This window comes from Anabrus simplex, chromosome 5 (genome assembly GCF_040414725.1).
Source record: "Anabrus simplex isolate iqAnaSimp1 chromosome 5, ASM4041472v1, whole genome shotgun sequence".
Taxonomy (NCBI): domain Eukaryota; kingdom Metazoa; phylum Arthropoda; class Insecta; order Orthoptera; family Tettigoniidae; genus Anabrus; species Anabrus simplex.
Window position 1 is genome coordinate 422,813,940 of NC_090269.1, and position 17,905 is coordinate 422,831,844.

At 39.7% G+C, this 17,905-nt stretch overlaps 1 protein-coding gene across 1 annotated transcript in view; it reads left to right on the forward strand.

Moving 5' to 3' along the window:
• Positions 1–17,905, forward strand: part of LOC136875034 (zinc finger protein 239) — a 49,214-nt gene that overhangs the window by 13,974 nt on the left and 17,335 nt on the right. Inside the window, exons 2-3 of the mRNA XM_067148756.2 lie at positions 15,897–16,040; positions 16,131–16,585. Coding sequence (XP_067004857.2) covers positions 15,897–16,040; positions 16,131–16,585 — 599 coding nt within the window. The remainder of the gene's footprint in view (positions 1–15,896; positions 16,041–16,130; positions 16,586–17,905) is intronic.

Here is a 17,905-nt window from a genome sequence, read left to right on the forward strand (position 1 = left end):
AATATTGTATATTTGTGCTAATTTTGTTTCCGTCTAGGCTGTCTTTTGTTTTTTCATTTGTTACTTCATTGTGGTTTTTTTGCATTTTTTAACTTGTGTTATGTAAATTATTTCAACCCCCCTAATTTTTCACTGAAGATGGCTCAAATGAGCCGAAACATGTTTGAATTCGTTTACTCCGTCTAATGATGGAATATATGATGTATTGAATTAGGAGGATACAATAATTTTTTCACCTTTGTAAAGTGAAAACCGTGAATACGAATGATTCTAATATCTTGTAATAGTTGAGTTGTTCAGCGAAACTTGTGGTGGAAGTCGTTAGCAGAGTGTGTGAACCCATGATGTGATTTTGTTGGGTTGGTAATTGGTTGAGATGCAAGTTTTACAGTCTCCTTCTTCTTCTCCTTCTTCTTCTTCTTCTTCTTCTTCTTCTTCTTAGCAGTGTTTTGTTCAAGAGGGCAGTTATTAGTGTGTGTGTTTGTTTGTTTTTTTAGCAAAACTTGTAGTGGAAGTCGTTAGCCGAGTGTGTGAACCCATGATGTGATTTTGTTGGGTTGGTAATTGGTTGAGATGCAAGTTTTGCAGTCTTCTTCTTGCTGCTTTCTGATGGTGATATTCGCTTTCAAGAGTTGTTTTGTTCCTTTCTTCCTCTGATTCTGCTGTAATCAACTTCATGAACAGTTTGTCACATGTAGCACAGCTGTCTGAACTTGGAAGCCCAAAGTGTAAGTTATATTAAATTTTGAATTGAAATTATCATGGTACATAAGCAACATACATACACACATACATTATCATTATAGACTGTTATGCCTTTCAGTGTTCAGTCTGCAAGCCTCTGAAAAATTTACTAAATGTCGCCACAATCCTCGATTTGCAACTAGTGATGTTTTTTTTTTGCTAGGGGCTTTACGTCGCACCGACACAGATAGGTCTTATGGCGACGATGGGATGGGAAAGGCCTAGGAGTTGGAAGGAAGCGGCCGTGGCCTTAATTAAGGTACAGCCCCAGCATTTGCCTGGTGTGAAAATGGGAAACCACGGAAAACCATCTTCAGGGCTGCCGATAGTGGGATTCGAACCTACTATCTCCCGGATGCAAGCTCACAGCCGCGCGCCTCTACGCGCACGGCCAACTCGCCCGGTCTACTAGTGATGTTGCCTCATTTAGTTCTATACCTCTTATCTTTAAATCGTTAGAAACCGAGTCTAACCATCATCGTCTTGGTCTCCCTCTACTTCTCTTACCCTCCATAGCAGAGTCCATTATTCTCCTAGGTAACCTATCCTCCTCCATTCACCTCACATGACCCCACCACCGAAGCCGGTTTATGCGTACAGCTTCATCCATCGAGTTCATTCCTAAATTAGCCTTTATCTCCTCATACCGAGTACCCTCCTGCCATTGTTCTCACCTGTTTGTACCAGCAATCATTCTTACCACTTTCATGTCTGTTACTTCTAACTTATGAATTAGATATCCTGAGTCCACCCACCTTTCGCTCCCGTAAAGCAAAGTTGGTCTGAAAACAGACCGATGTAAAGATAGTTTCGTCTGGGAGCTGACTTCCATCGTACAGAACACTGCTGATCGCAACTGCGAGCTCACTGCATTAGCTTTACTACACCTTGATTCAATCTCACTTACTATATTACAATCCTGAGAGAACACACATGAAATTATCGACCTGTTCTAGCTTTGTATCACCAATCTGACATTCAATTCTGTTGAATTTCTTACCTACTGACATCAATTTAGTCTTCGAGAGGCTAATTTTCATACCATACTCATTGCACCTATTTTCAGGTTCCAAGATATTAGACTGCAGGCTTTCTGCACAGTCTGCCATTAAGACCAAGTCGTAAGCATAGGCCAAACTGCTTACTACATTTCCACCTAACTGAATCCCTCCCTGCCATTTTATACCTTTCAGCAGATGATCCAAGTAAACTACGAACAGCAAAGGTGAAAGATTTCATCCTTGTCTAACCCCTGTAAGTACCCTGAACCAAGAACTCATTCTACCATCAATCCTCACTGAAGCCCAATTGTCAACATAAATATGCCTTTGATTGATTTTAATAATATACCTTTAATTCCATAGTCCTCCAGTATAGTGAACATCTTTTCCCTTGGTACCCTGTCATATGCTTTCTCTAGATCTACGAAACATAAACACAACTGCCTATTCCTCTCATAGCATTTTTCAATTACCTGGCGCAAACTGAAAATCTGATCCTGACAGACTCTCTGTGGTCTGAAACCACACTGGTTTTCATCCAACTTCCTCTCTACGACTGATCGCACCCTCCCTTCCAAGATGCCAGTGAATACTTTGCCTGGTATACTAATCAGTGAGATACCTTGATAGTTGTTGCAATCCTTCCTGTTCCCTTGCTTATAGATAGGTGTAATTACTGCTTTTGTCCAATCTGAAGGTACCTTACCAATACCCCACGCTAATTTTACTACTCTATGAAGCCATTTCATCCCTGCCTTCCCACTTTACTTCACCATTTCAGGTCTAATTTCATCTATTCCTGCTGCTTTATGACAATGGAGTTTATTTACCATCCTTTCCACTTCCTCAAGCATAATTTCACCAACATCATTTTCCTCCTCCCCATGAGCTTGGCTGTTTGCAACACCACCAGGATTGATTTCCTTGTACATTGAGAAGATGTTCAAAATATTCCCTCCACCTCTCCAGTGATTCCCTGGGATCTATTATGAGTTCACCCGAATTACTCAAAGCGCTGTTCATTTCCTTTTTCCCTCCCTTCCTAAGATTCTTTATTACTGTCCAGAAAGTTTTCCCTGGTGCTTGACCTAGCCTTTCGTATCCTTCAGTTCTATTCCCAACTCTCGCATTGAAATCGCCCATTAGCACTATTCTATCCTTGCTGTTGACTCTGACCACGATGTCACTCACTGCTTCATAAAACTTGTCAACTTCATCCTCATCTGCACCCTCACATGGTGAATACACGGACACAATTCTTGTCCTAATTCCTCCAACTGACAAATCTACCCACATCATTCGCTCATTTACGTGCCTAACAGAAACTATGTTGCGTGCAATGGTATTCCTGATAAAGAGCCCTACCCCAGATTCTGCCCTTCCCTTTCTAACACCCGTCAAGTACACTTTATTATCTCCTATCTCTTCCTCGTTATCTCCCCTTACCCGAATATCATTTACTCCTAGCATATCCAGATGCATCCTCTTTTGCTGACTCAGCCAGTTCTACCTTCTTTCTTCCATAAGCCCCATTAATATTGATAGCTCCCCATCGAATTCCATTTCGTTCGCCAAGTTGTTTCCAAGGAGTCCCTCGCCTGTCAAATGGGATTGGGACTCCATTACTCCCATAGGTCCGATGCTTGCTTAAAATGTTCTGAGCTCGGTAAATTTATGAAGCAGGATGCTACCCTACTTGCACATAGTCCAAGTGAGGATCTCTCCTCTAACGGGTTATGGACCACCGGTGAATTGTATAGTCCTAGCCGCCTGAGCACAAGGAGGGCCATGACTCAGAATATGTCCGAGATGCCCGCTCCTGTTCCATAGCAACTGGTATCCCGACTCTCAGGACCACTTACTAGGCCACTCAGCCGTTGCCCGTGGTTCACGAACTAGGACGTGACTGCAATAACCCACAAACATGAACCGCACATAAGCAACAAGACCCTAGAATTAGGGTGGTCTTTCTGGAATAGCCTGTACATTCCAGCAACATTCAAGTCTGAAGTAAGGCATTTTTTATTGTTGTCTCTTCTGCTATAGTGACTCTCTTGGAAGTTGAACTTCTGGATATGATCACGTACAGACTGTTTGTCTTCATCCAGAACACGGTTCGGTCTGTTTTTACGGGATCACCGGCCATCCTTGAAGTCTGTTTCCCCATTTTTAATTTTGTTCTCTAAGATCTGTAGTCTTCTTTGTGTAATCTGAAACACATCATAAAATGTTTTTGGGCAGACCTGAAGACACCTCCCCTTCACTGGAATATAGTAGCTGAATGAACATGATTTATGTGAAACAGCCTCTTCAACTTAACCCTCCAGTACTCGCGCGGGGTAATAAATTACCCCAGCCTTTGGAAAACGGCCGTCGATTTTTTTCTGTCTCGTACTGTACACTGGGCTGTTGTGTACCTTTAAAGGACACTGTGTGGCGCCTCCAAGCTATCATAAATCTTCATGCGTCAGTACGTTTCCAGCAGTGACATAAAGTTCACTGGGGTAACATATTGCCCCATGCGAGCACTGGCGGGTGTAAAATGGCAGGCTCATGTTTTGTTAATTTTCATTCTTGCGTGTGTGTTTATTGTGAGAACAACTAGTTACTTTAGTATACACGGTAAAGATGAATCCTGATATAGCCAGGATCATTAGCAAGGACCAGGGACGAATTTGTCAAATCCTTTCTGAATTATCTGACAAAGAATTAGTGGATTCAGAAGACGACGGTGAAGAGGACAACATAGAAACATCAGAGCATGATTTACTCTCAGAACAGGATGTTAGTGACTTACCTGAATAGGACTGTGCCAGTGCATCAGGGAGTGAAAATGACGACGCTTCAAACAGTCCGCGCCTAAACTACATATATGGCCGTGGTGGTGTGACTAAATGGAGCACCGTAGTACCTCCTAAAAACATTCGTACTCGTGCTCACAACGAAGTTTTGTAGTACTTGCCTGGATCTAGGCTGAAAACACGTGGCATTACGGATCCAATGACATTGTTTAATTTTTTATTGATGAAAGCTCAATTGCAATGGAACTGGTGAAATCTAGGATGGCTGTTAGTGCGACCAAACAAGTTTGCCTCGCAGTATCAGAGTGAAAGCCTTGCAAATTAGTTCAAATGGTAAGGAAGAAATTTCCCAGACCTCTCTGACTCCATCCTGAAGAGAAAGACACCAGGATCATCCGGACGATGTGCTGTATATCCTGGAAGTCGGGACAGGAAAAGCTGAAACTCTTGTGTGATATGTGAAAAGTATGTGTGCCAAGACCATTTCAGTACTGTGTGTGAAGAATGCCTCAACAAGAAAACCTATAGTGACTGAAAGAGACTAAACGTCAGTGTTCAAATAGTAATGAAATGTGATTGATTTTTCATATTTCTAGTTTTTAAGACTACAAGAACTCGAGTGTTATTATGAACGAGATTTTCTGCTTTAAAGTTATGCGAGATATCTGTTTTCTGAATGGTGTATATAGGCCTATTAATGGCAATAATAGGAGTTATATTAATTGTGGTTTATACATTTATAGGGCCCTTAGTCAGGTGGGTCATGAAAAGAGCATAATTTCATTTTTTAAGTTACAGTAAATATACATGAAAGAATGGGGTAATATTTTACCCCGCGCGAGCACTGGCGTGACAAAACTCCGCGCGAGTATTGGAGGGTTAACAACATTTAGGTACATTTATGTGTCCATATTTGACTGCCCATTGTAATTTAAAACATAAAAATCACTGAATGCATCTTTCTTTATGTCTTTTGATATTTTCTCACATTATCCTTCCACTTGGTAATATTAATAGGCAGTTTTCTGTCCTTATTCACTTGAAATAATTGAGAAACAGATGGTAAACAGAATTCTTCCTCTGCCATGTTGAATGGATGTACGTTTTTCCATGGAGCTCTTATTTCAAAAGTGGTTACCATGGATTCTTACTTCGTAGCAACTCATTTACTCCCTTATCTTATGAGGTATGCTTTTGCTGGCAGGGCCTAGTGTTTACAGTGCACTATGTCTTATGGTATGGGCGAGAGCAATTTTGTTACTCTCTGTCTTATCCTTGGTTTTGACAATATGAAAGCGATGCTAGTAATGCCATTCCTTCTGCAGCCAGTCCCTGCTATGAATGGTGTGAAAATGTTGCTCATAGGGTCAGTTGGTGCATGCATTTCAGTGGGCTTGACAGACCGATATATAATAGCAACTTCTGGCTCGGTGAGGAAAGCAACGGGAATCTACCTCACTCCTCATTTCCCTAGCATGCCTCTTCAGTGATGCTTAAGTCAATCACCCCCTGCGAGTGGGGTACGCAATGTAGAATACACCCGCGGTATCCCCTGCCTGTCGTAAGAGGCGACTACAAGGGGCTCTCAACTTGGGAGTGGGGCCGATGACCTCGATGTTAGGCCCCTTTAAACAACAAGCAACTTAGGAGTGTGGATTGGCGACCGCGGGGCCCTTAGCTGAGTCTTGGCATTGCTTCCACTTACTTGTGCCAGGCTCCTCACTTTTGTCTATCCTGTCCAACCTCCCTTGGTCAACTCTTGTTCTTTTCTGACCCCGACGGTATTAGAGCATTCGAGGCCTAGGGAATCTTTCATTTTCACGCCCTTCCTGGGCCTTGCCTTTCATTGTCCGTTACTTCATTTTTCGAAGTGATGGATCCCTTCTTTCTTCTTCTTTTTTCTCTCTCTCAACCCCCTGTGGGTGGGGGACGCAGACAAAAAATACACCCACGGTATCCCCTGCCTGTCATGAGAGGCGACTAAAAGGGGCGACCAAGGGATGATTGAATTAGAACCATGAAACTACTTTTGATTCGTACCATCACACGGGGAACACCGTGGGTTGCCTGTACTTGCGAGTAGTACCACTATACTAGGTACGAAATAGGTTTGTGATTAGTAGCAGCAGAGAGAGGTTCACTGTAGGTTTCCAGTACCTGTGAGTCGTACCCACGTGAGCAACACTATGGGTCTGGGCGTTGTCTGTGATTAATACCACTATATGAGTGGTGCTGTGGGTCTGTGTTGCCTGCGCTTAGTACCCACTATGTGAGGAACACCACGGGATTACCCTCGCCCGTGATTAGTACACCTAAGTGAGGAACACCATCGGTTTGCGTTGCCTATGTGTGGCGCCATTATGTGAGAAACACCATAGGTCTGCGTTACCTGTACAACGTCCAATACTTGTGAGTAGTACCATCATATGTGGAACACCGTGTGTCTACGCTACTTTTGATTAGTACCCCAACATGACAAATACCATGGTTCTACTTTACTAGCGATAAGTAGTATTATGAGGGGCCATTGACCTGGATTTTGAACCCCTTTGGACAGCAATCATCATCATCATCATCATCGTCATCATCATCAGGATTGTGCTTTAGAAGTGGTTCCTTGGTTGGTAATGCTGTTTCTTTATGGTAGTTTTTGAGTATTATCCACTGATTGTTTTGGGTTCATGTCCATCCATTCATTCTTCATGCCATTTTTTATGTTGGTCAGTGGATGATTTAAAACTTTTGTTTTGTCATTTCATTTTGTACCATCAGGGGCCGATGACCTAGATGTTAGGCCCCTTAAAACATCAAGCATCAGCATCATCATCATCATCATCAGCTTAGGTCATCTATGACAGCTGATGGCAGAGCTGTTGAGAATCCAACCATCTTTAGGGCTGAAGACTGAACATACATACATCTTATGAGGCATTGGATATCCAGCATTATTCAGCCTAAAACTCGCTTTCGTTGAAATTGCATTATCCAGTGATTTTTGGGGGACTCCTTCAATTGTCTGTTGTCAGATTTCTTTTTGAGTTCTTAATTGGTTCTACCAAGCATTTCACAACGTCTGTAGGCTTGTTGCATGCAGTAAAACGTCCAGGAGTCTGCACTCCGCAATATATCTCAAAATTATGAACAAAACTTTTTAGCATCACACATTGCATACATCTTTAGCCTGTACTTGACAAGCTTATTGGGAATATACATGATGAAGGCACAGCGGCCTCGGAAGGAGTACAACATTTTGTCAATTATGACAAACTCAGAAAAAAAAAGTAGTTTTTCTGAAAATTTCCATTCAAGTCGTTTCTCCGACTGCAGTCAATTTATCAATGACTCTCCTTTCCTTTTGAGTCCTCAAAGTGACTGAAGCAAAAAAAAAAAAAATCTGTTGATACCAAATACAGCTCTGTATGTCATCAAACCAGTACGATTTGTTTTCCAGGCTCGTTTTGCATCAGCTTTGCAACTTTTATTTATTGTCAAAATAAATAGAATCCCATGGAGAACCATTATTTCTGCATGTGAAGTAAGTTTGCAATCTCTTTCTCTTGAATATGCACCAGATGAGCATATTCTTTCTTTGTAAATGTTAGTATACTCAACTATTTTATCAGTAATTTCAAAAGAAACATATTTGAGAAAAGGCCCAATTTTAGAACAGGTCCCCCTTGCATTATGATTGGGTCCGGGAAACAGTTTCAGCAAGTTCTTAGATGCCGTTTCTAAGCAAGGATGGACCGGGATGGAGCTGTACTGGGAATCTGAGTCTTAAATGTTTGAGACAATTTTTTAAAAATTGTTTTATTTTAACAGACATTCTTCATCATCATAGGAGCCTCCGTGGCTCAGGCGGCAGCGTGCCGGCCTCTCACTGCTGGATACCGTGGTTCAAATCTCGGCACTCCATGTGAGATTTGTGCTGGGCAAAGTGGAGGCGGGACAGGTTTCTTTTTCCTCTGGGTACTCTGGTTTTCCCTGTCATCTTTCATTCCAGCAACACTCTCCATTGACATTTCATTTAATCTATCTATCATTTATCATTGCCCCAGAGGAGTGCGACAGGCTTCGGCAGCCAGCACAATTCCTATCCTTGCCGCTAGATGCGGGCTTTATTCATTCCATTCCTGACCCAGTCAAATGAGTGGAAACAGGATGTGGATTTTCATTTTCTTCATCATCGTCCTCCTTGAATCATCTCCAGTTGCCCGGGTGTTGTACAAGAGCGCTCTCCATCTTTGTCTATTGTACTATTTTTATTCCTACAACACGCCAACATGATGAAAATTGGTGTTAATTACTGGAAACAGAGAATAATACACAAGAATTACACAATTCTAAACTGCAGTTAAGTCTACCCTAATTACAACAACAGAATTTTTGTAAGAGAGTTACTACAGGTACAGGTACCACAGAAACGGTACTATACTATACAAATATTTCACAGTAATAGAATAAACACACTACCGGTACTTTCTAATAAGATGCTACAATACACTACAAAAACTTTAAACTATGTTCAGACGTATTCTAATTACAACAGGTTATTACCATGCAAAAACAGAAAAGAGAAATGAGACTATGGAGTGGGTATGTGGGAAACTGGGAGTGAAATTTCTAGATCCTAATGGGTGGGTAGGAGATAGAGATCTGCGCTCAGATGGCCTTCACTTAAACTGCAGTGGTACATATAAGTTAGGAAATTTGTTTAGAAGGGTTGTAGGGAGGTACATTCAGGGAAACAGGGTGGCCTAGGGAGCTGTGTTAAGGAAACAGGGAACTGTAAATCAAGTAGGGATGACATAAAACTGTTAGTGTTGAACTGTAGAAGTATTGTAAAGAAAGGAATAGAATTAAGTAATTTCATATATATATTTACACGATATTGTAATAGGAGTCGAATCATGGCTGAGAAATGATATAATGGATGCAGAAATTTTCTCACGGAACTGGAGGGTGTATCGTAGCGATAGGATAGGAATGGTAGGAGGGGGAGTATTCATTCTCGTGGAAGAAGAATTTGTAAGCTACGAAAAAGTTAAAGATGACAAACATGAAATTCTAGGGCTAAGGCTCATCTCTAATGATAATAGGCAACTTGATGTCTTTGGAGTGTACAGACAAGGAAAGGGTAGCGCAGATACTGGTTCGGAATTATTTGATAAGATAATCAGCCATGTGGAAAACGATAAGGAGAGGAACGTGATTGTAGCGGGTGATCTCAATTTACCAAATGTCAATTGGGAAGGTAATGTGAATGAAAGGAAGCATGACCAACAAATGGCAAATAAGTTAATATGGGAAGGGCACCTGATTCAGAACGTGATGGAACCAACTAGAGGGAAGAATATTCTGGATGTGGTGCTGGTAAAACCAGATGAGCTCTATAGAGAAACCAAAGTAATAGATGGTGTTAGTGATCACGAAGCTGTTTTTGCGGTGATTAAAAATAAATGTGAAAGAAAGGAAGAGATTAAAATTAGGACTGTTAGGCAGTACTAAATGGCTGATAAAACAGGCATGGTGGAAAACAGTAAATAAAAATGTAAACAGACTCTGGGATGGATTTAAAGCAATTGTTGAGGAATGTGAAAATAGGTTTGTACCTTTAAAGGTGGTAAGGAATGGTAAAGATCCACTATATTATAACAGGGAAGTAAAGAGACTGAGAAGGAGGTGCAGGTTGGAAAGAAATAGAGTTAGAAATGGCTGTGGAAGTAAGGAGAAATTGAAGGAACTTAATAGGAAATTGAATCTCTCAAAGAAGTCAGCTAAGGATAACATGATGGCAAGCATAATTGGTGGCCATACTAGTTTTAGTGAAAATTGGAAGAGTATGTATAGGTACTCTAAGGCAGAAACAGGTTCCAAGAATGATATTCCAGGAATCATTAATGAACAAGGGGAGTGTGTATGCGAGGATCTTCAAAGGGCAGAAGTATTTAGCCAGCAGTATGTAAAGATTGTTGGTTAGAGGAGGTGACTAATACTAAAGAAGTATTAAAATTTACCTATGACAGCAATGACATTTACAGTAAGATACAAAAGTTGAAAACTAGAAAAGCAGCTGGAGTTGATAAGGTTTCGGGGGATATACTAAAGACAATGGATTGGGATATAGTACCATATCTGAAGTACTTATTTGATTATTATTTGTATGAAGGAACTTTACCAAAGGAATGGAGAGTTGCAATAGTAGCCCCTGTATATAAAGGAAAGGGTGATAGACATAAAGCTGAAAATTACAGACCAGTCAGTTTGACATGCATTGTATGTAAGCTTTGGGAAAGCATTCTTTCTGATTATATTAGACATGTTTGCAAAATTAATAACTGGTTTGATAGAAGGCAGTTTGGGTTTAGGAAAGGTTATTCCCCTGAAGCCCAACTTGTAGGATTCCAGCAAGATATAGCAGATATCTTGGATTCAGGAGGTCAGTTGGACTGGATCACGACTGACCTGTCTAAGGCATTTGATAGGGTAGATCATTGAAGACTGCTGGCAAAATGCAATTGGACTTGACAAAAGAGTGACTGAATGGGTTGCTCTGTTTCTAGAAAATAGAACTCTGAGAATTAGAGTAGTTGAAGCTTTATCTGTCCCTCTAAAAATTAAGAGGGGATTTCCTCAAGGCGTTATTGTTGGACCTTTATGTTTTCTTATATATACCAATGATATGTGTAAAGAAGTTGAATCGGAGATAAGGCTTTTCGCAGATATATTATTCTGTACAGAGTAATAAATAAGTTACAAGATTGTGAGCAACTGCAAAATGACCTCGATAATGTTGTGAGATGGACAGTAGGCAATGGTATGATGATAAACGGGGTTAAAAGTCAGTTTGTGAGTTTCACAGATAGGAAAAGTCCTCTCAGTTTCAATTACTGCATTGATGGGGTGAAAGTTCCCTTTGGGGATCATTGTAAATACTTAGGTATTAATATAAGGAAAAATCTTCATTGGGGTAATCATATAAATGGAATTGTAAATAAAGGGTACAGATCTCTGCACATGGTTATGAGAGTATTTAGGGGTTGTAGTAAGGATGTAAAGGAGAGAGCATATTTGTCTCTGGTGAGACCCCAACCAGAGTATGGTTCCAATGTATGGGACCCTTACCAGGATTACTTGATTCAGGAACTGGAAAAAATCCAAAGAAAAGCAGCTCAATCTGTTCTGGGTGATTTCCGACAAAAGAGTAGCGTTACAAAAATCTTGCAAAGTTTGGGCTGAGAAGACTTGGGAGAAAGGAGACGAGCTGCTCGACTAAGTGGTATGTTACATTTTATATTCATTAATGTAATCTTTTTCATATTCATTTTCCATGTATTAACATGTTATTTTACTTATGCTTCAAACTCTGACCACGGCCTTAAGCCATCAACTGTCACTTATAATTATATGATACCTCCATTTTTAAGTGTACCACCTAAGAACATACTATTTTAATATCATTTAAATGTATTGTATATTTTCAATGAAATGATTTTATATACTCTCCACTATGTATTTGAAATCTAATATTGACTGAGGCTTCAAGCCATCATCTGTACTATTGTACCATCTAATGACGTCCTATTCATTAAGTGATCTACGCATGAGTTCATCATTATATTAGATTTTTAGTTGTTTCATGAACATTTTTATAATAGCTGTAGAATGTTTGAAATGTTATCTGACAAAAGTAATAAGGTTTTGATTAGTGACTGAAGATGCCTCACAGAAAGAGGCGAAACATGTCTCACATTTGAAAAATGTTTTAACATAAATACCACCATCTTATATTGTATTGAATATGTGGAGATAAAATTTTAAATATTTTCCTATATACTTTAAGTGGTATGTTCCGAGCTGTCGGTGGAGAGATGGCATGGGTGGGCATCAGTAGACAAATAAGTTTGGATGGTGTCTTTAAAAGTAGGAAAGATCACAATATGAAGATAAAGTTGGAATTCAAGAGGACAAATTGGGACAAATATTCGTTTATAGGAAGGGGAGTTAGGGATTGGAATAACTTACCAAGGGTGATGTTCAATAAATTTCCAATTTCTTTGCAATCATTTAAGAAAAGGCTAGGAAAACAACAGATAGGGATTCTGCCACTTGGGCGACTGCCCTAAATGCAGATCAGTATTGATTGATTGATTGATTGATTGATTGATTGATTGATTGAACTTGGTTCTATTTCTTTCTTTACAGTACTTCTACAGTTTAACACTAGCTTTTTTATGTCATCCTTACTTGACTTCCAATTCCCTGAACTCATACCACCTCACACTAGTCCACCCTGTTTCCCAGAATTTACCTCCCTATAACCCTTCTGAACAAACCTCATAACTTATACATACCACTGAGATTCAAGTGAAGGCAGTCTGATTGCAGATCCCTGTCTCCTATCCACCCATTAGGATCTACAATCCCCCCATTTCCCACATACCCACTCCATAGTTTAATGAAATTCCGCTTAGCTATTTTCCTGTGATACCATAATGGACATACCGTATAATCCCGAATACCACCCGCACTTTTTTCCCCAAAATATTGGTTCTAAATCTTGGGTGCGGGTCGTATTCAAGCCGTTCATTCTCGTAAATATTTACTACGTTTACATGGAGTATTGGATTAGATTTGAATACGGTTACCATACTCGATATACCACATGTAAACGGCATTCAGGTCTTATTGTGTTTTAGTTGCGTTCTAGAAAACAAGATCGATTTTTTTCTCAATACGGTTACAGTGGCATGTAAAAGCGAAATGTAAGGTAATGAAATACAGTAAATCAAAGAATATGGGTAAATATGAAAGCCGCTGCTGCGGACACTCGATCGTTATTTGTTTCACAAGTGTTGCTGGCATGCTGGGTGCGCGAATAACTGATCTTGCAGGATATTGTACTTTGCGGGAGTCGAGACTGTTGGTTACGGATGTCTACCTCGCTCACATTCGAGTTCCATATCTGTCCCGTGAAAGTGCTGTCTCGATAGTAAGCAGTGGATTCAAAACGGTGTCTGCGGTCATTTACTGTGCATGAGAAACTTAAAGTTGTAAGCGAAGCTGAAATATACGGATATCGTGCCGTTGGCAGAAAGTAGGATATTGATGAATCAGGTATTCGTGATTGGTGGAAGAAGAAGGAAAAACTTCTAAAAGGTAACGGTGATCGCAGTGCGTTCCTCGGGCAGAGTTTCCGGAAATTGAAGAACGACTCCACAAATTTGTGATAGAAAAACGTGAGTTACGATGTGGTGTTTCTAGTGAAATGTGTCAATCGAAAGCACTAGAGATCTCAAAAGAACTCTAAACACAGGGTTTTACTGCAAACTACGGATGGATCCGAAACTTTTATTGGAGAAAGGGATTGTGCATTTGGAGACGTACGTCTATTTCATATCTCCCTGGGGCGTATGAAGAGAAATTAACGGCCTTTCAGTGTCACATTATTCATTTGAGGAAGCAAAATTCTTATTTACTGTCGCAAATTGGGAATGCTGACCAGACACCTGTCTATTTTGAAATGCCGTTGGAAAATACAGTGGTTACGAAGGGTTCTAAAAGTGTAACCATCAGAACAGGTGGTAACGAAAAGCAACAATGCACGGTAATGTTGTGTGTATTAGCGGATGGAAACAAACTCCCTCCATATGTGGTTCTGAAAAGGAAAACACTTCCGAAAGGAAACTTGCCATCCGGTGTTATTGTTAGAACACATGAGTCCGGCTGGATGGACAGTGCGTTAGTTGAGGACTGGGTGAAGTGCGTTTGGCAACGTCGCCCGGGAGTTTTGTTACAAAAATGAAACGTGCTTGTGTTGGACAGTTACAGAGGACATACTACTGACACCGTAAAAGATATGATGAAACGAAAAACCGATCTTGTGATAATTCCCGGAGGACTCACTTCTGTTCTACAGCCGTTGGATGTGTGGCGTGAACCAGCCTTTCAAAACTGCAATGAAACAGTTGTACACCCACCGAATGGATGTCTGATGGTGATCACGCATTAACACCAACCGGACGAGTGAAGAGGCCTGAAATGGGACTAATATGCAGCTGGTTCAAGACTGCATGGGCACGCATTCCAACGATCTAGTATCCAAAAGCTTTAAGAAATGTGGAATTTCAAATTCAGTGGACGGTAGTGAGAACGACTATTTGTGGAAAGATGCCAGCGATGAAAGTTCCTATGGTGAAACTTGAGATGACGACGGTGAATTGTGAATGATCTGAGTATGGACCGATTTTATTTACGATTTTTGTGATTATTTTATTAATCGTAAGCTGTGTGAATTTATATTTGTGGTATATTTGAGGCAAATTAAATAGGTATGTATGTTATTTTATTTTTTATTTTTTTCCGTATTTTTCCGTCTCAAATTTTGGGTGCGGATTTTATTCAGTGGCGGGTGATATTCGGGATTATATGGAAATTTAAACCAAACCAGACAATCGCTGTTATTTGCCCATTCAAAATAAAATCTAAGTCCCAGGTTTATAATGTTCAGACAGAATAATTATTGTATTCGTTCTCTTCTGGGTTGAACAGTGATATTTTATGTACCTTACGTACATACAGTTTGCCGATGTTTCAAATTACAATATAATTATTAAATTAATGTAGTAATGGTCCACCTTTCAATACTATAATATGCAATATTCTAAATTACATTTATTTATTTATTAGGGCCTAGTTTCGGCTGGGGCTGGCCAATTTCAGCCGTAATGTAAAACATCTAATAACTAAACAAATGTACATGCAAACAATTGACATAAAACATAATTGACATAATTATATTGTAATTACAATTGAATACGGATCAGAACCATGAAGTTTATAACCTACGATGTTGCAAATACATAATAATTCAACAGACCATGGAAGTTTCACATCTAAATTCTTTTTTTTTTTTTTTTTTTCTTTTTTTACATACAAGTGTGTTTATTGGTTAGGATGGCATATTAGCTGAAGTATGCTCTGAAGTATTCATTAATTCTATATTTTGTATATGATATGTCCAGCTCCATGGCTAAATGGTTAGCATGCTGGCCTTTGGTCACAGGGGTCCTGGGTTCGATTCCTGGCAGGGTCAGGAATTTTAACCATTATTGGTTAATTTCGCTGACACGGGGGCTGGGTGTGTGTGTTGTCTTCATGATCATTTTATCTTCATCACGACGTGCAGGTTGCCTACGGGAGTCAAGTCAAAAGACCTGCACCTGGCGAGCCGAACATGTCCTCGGACACTCCCGGCACTAAAAGCCATACGCCATTTCGTTTCATTTATATGATATGTGTTCTTTAACAACCTGTTTTTTTTTAATATTTGTAATTATGTTTATTTTAGGTCGAAAAGGATGATGGTCGACCATATAATGTTTGTGTGTCGTGTTCATATCATTTGGAGTTGCTTTATGAATTCGTACTCATGGCAAGAAGTTCACACAACAAAGCAGGAGATTTTAAAGATGTTCGTGGTCATCTGTCAGAGGTAGGCCTAAGGGAAAATCATTTGTACCTTTTTGTATTTCCAGTATTATGCAGATATTATTTATTTACGTATTTATGTGTTTGTTTCTAGAGTGAACAGATAGAGAAAGTGGATAATGACCCTTCTGAAAATGTTGTACCAAACAGTAACAACACTTCACCCATGCAAAATGATGTTCCTGGTTGTGAAAGATATGAGAACACTGAATGTAATGGTAGCATCTTCATTGAACAGGTGAATGTTGACGGTGATGAAAATGGCTCCATGATCTTTGAATCAGTAGATATTAATAGTATTGCAGAACATGTTGATAGTATGGAGGACAGCTCCATCTTCACTGAAAAACAAAATGGTGATAGTATTGAGAACAGCTCCATCATTATTGATTATACTGCCTCACAAGTAAATGATGATAACAACAACACAGATTCCTGTCCACATCAAAATACCAATAACAACACTGGAGGTGTCAGCAAACAAGAAATTGAAAATGGGGATGATGTTGGGAGTACTTCTGCTTCACTGGAAAACCAGAGAGCTGCAGTGTGAGTAACTCTTTAACCTTTCAAGTGCTGTGTTATCACTTGACTGTTTGGTACCTCAGTGCTGAGTTTTTTATGTACATTTATTTTATAGAACCTCAATTTTTAAATTATCAGTAGGGTGATTAGCTTAAAATATTTATAAATGTTGGTTCTTTATAAATCTAAATGCAAATGGAAACTCCCTACACTTGTGTTCAGTAATATTTTGAGAGAAAACAAAATTATGGTACACTTTTTGTGCCCATGTGTACATCATCTTTATACGAAGTAGAGCCGAAAATAAAAATAATTTCCTAAAATCTGTAGGCAACTAATACATGTAACTGATTACAAATACATATCGATATACAAATACATTGATACAAATACATATTGATATTGATACATATTGATATTTTAACAAATTCAATGTAAACTGTGGTACTCATAGACATGATAACTACTAAATATATCGGGTTGTCTAATACAGAAATATACCGGGCGAGTTGGCCGTGCGTGTAGAGGCGCGCAGCTGTGAGCTTGCATCCGGGAGATAGTAGGTTCGAATCCCACTATCGGCAGCCCTAAAGATGGTTTTCCGTGGTTTCCCATTTTCACACCAGGAAATGCTGGGGCTGTACCTTAATTAAGGCCACGGCCGCTTCCTTCCAACTCCTAGGCCTTTCCCATCCCATAGTCGCCATAAGACCTATCTGTGTCGGTGCGACGTAAAGCCCCCTAGCAAAAAAAAACAAAAAACAAACAAAAAACAGAAATATAATGACCATAAATTGTAAATATTTCTCAGTATGAACAGTCTGTTCAACATTTGATACCTTCAGAACATTCTCTTTGTGTGAAACGCTTCAAAACAAGCAACAATACATAGCCTTTTGTCACACAATCGGCACCATTAGCAACTTTTGACAGGCTGCTAGGTGGAGTGAGCACATAATTGTAGATCTTACCTCATGTACAATATTTTCAGCACACTCTGTATCGTTTAACAATTCATTAAAATCATTATCTTCATCATCACTTTCTGCTGTGGTTAATAACTGAAGAAATAACATCGTGGCGAGAGCTACTTGCTTGTTGTTCCTCCATGCTTGTTTATATTGTAGATGAACTCCATAGACATCTAAAAAAAAGCTCTGTAAGTTACTGTCCGAAGCTGTAAGCCATGATCAATTAGTTCTACATAATGCCCAAAAGATGGCAGAACATGCCACATATCGATCGGCACTCGAGAGTGAACTGGGAAACTAAGACAAAATGAAGTTCTCGTTCACCGTCTATAGATGGGTGTAGCAGTGGTGGACCAGCCATGTCAGCCCGTCT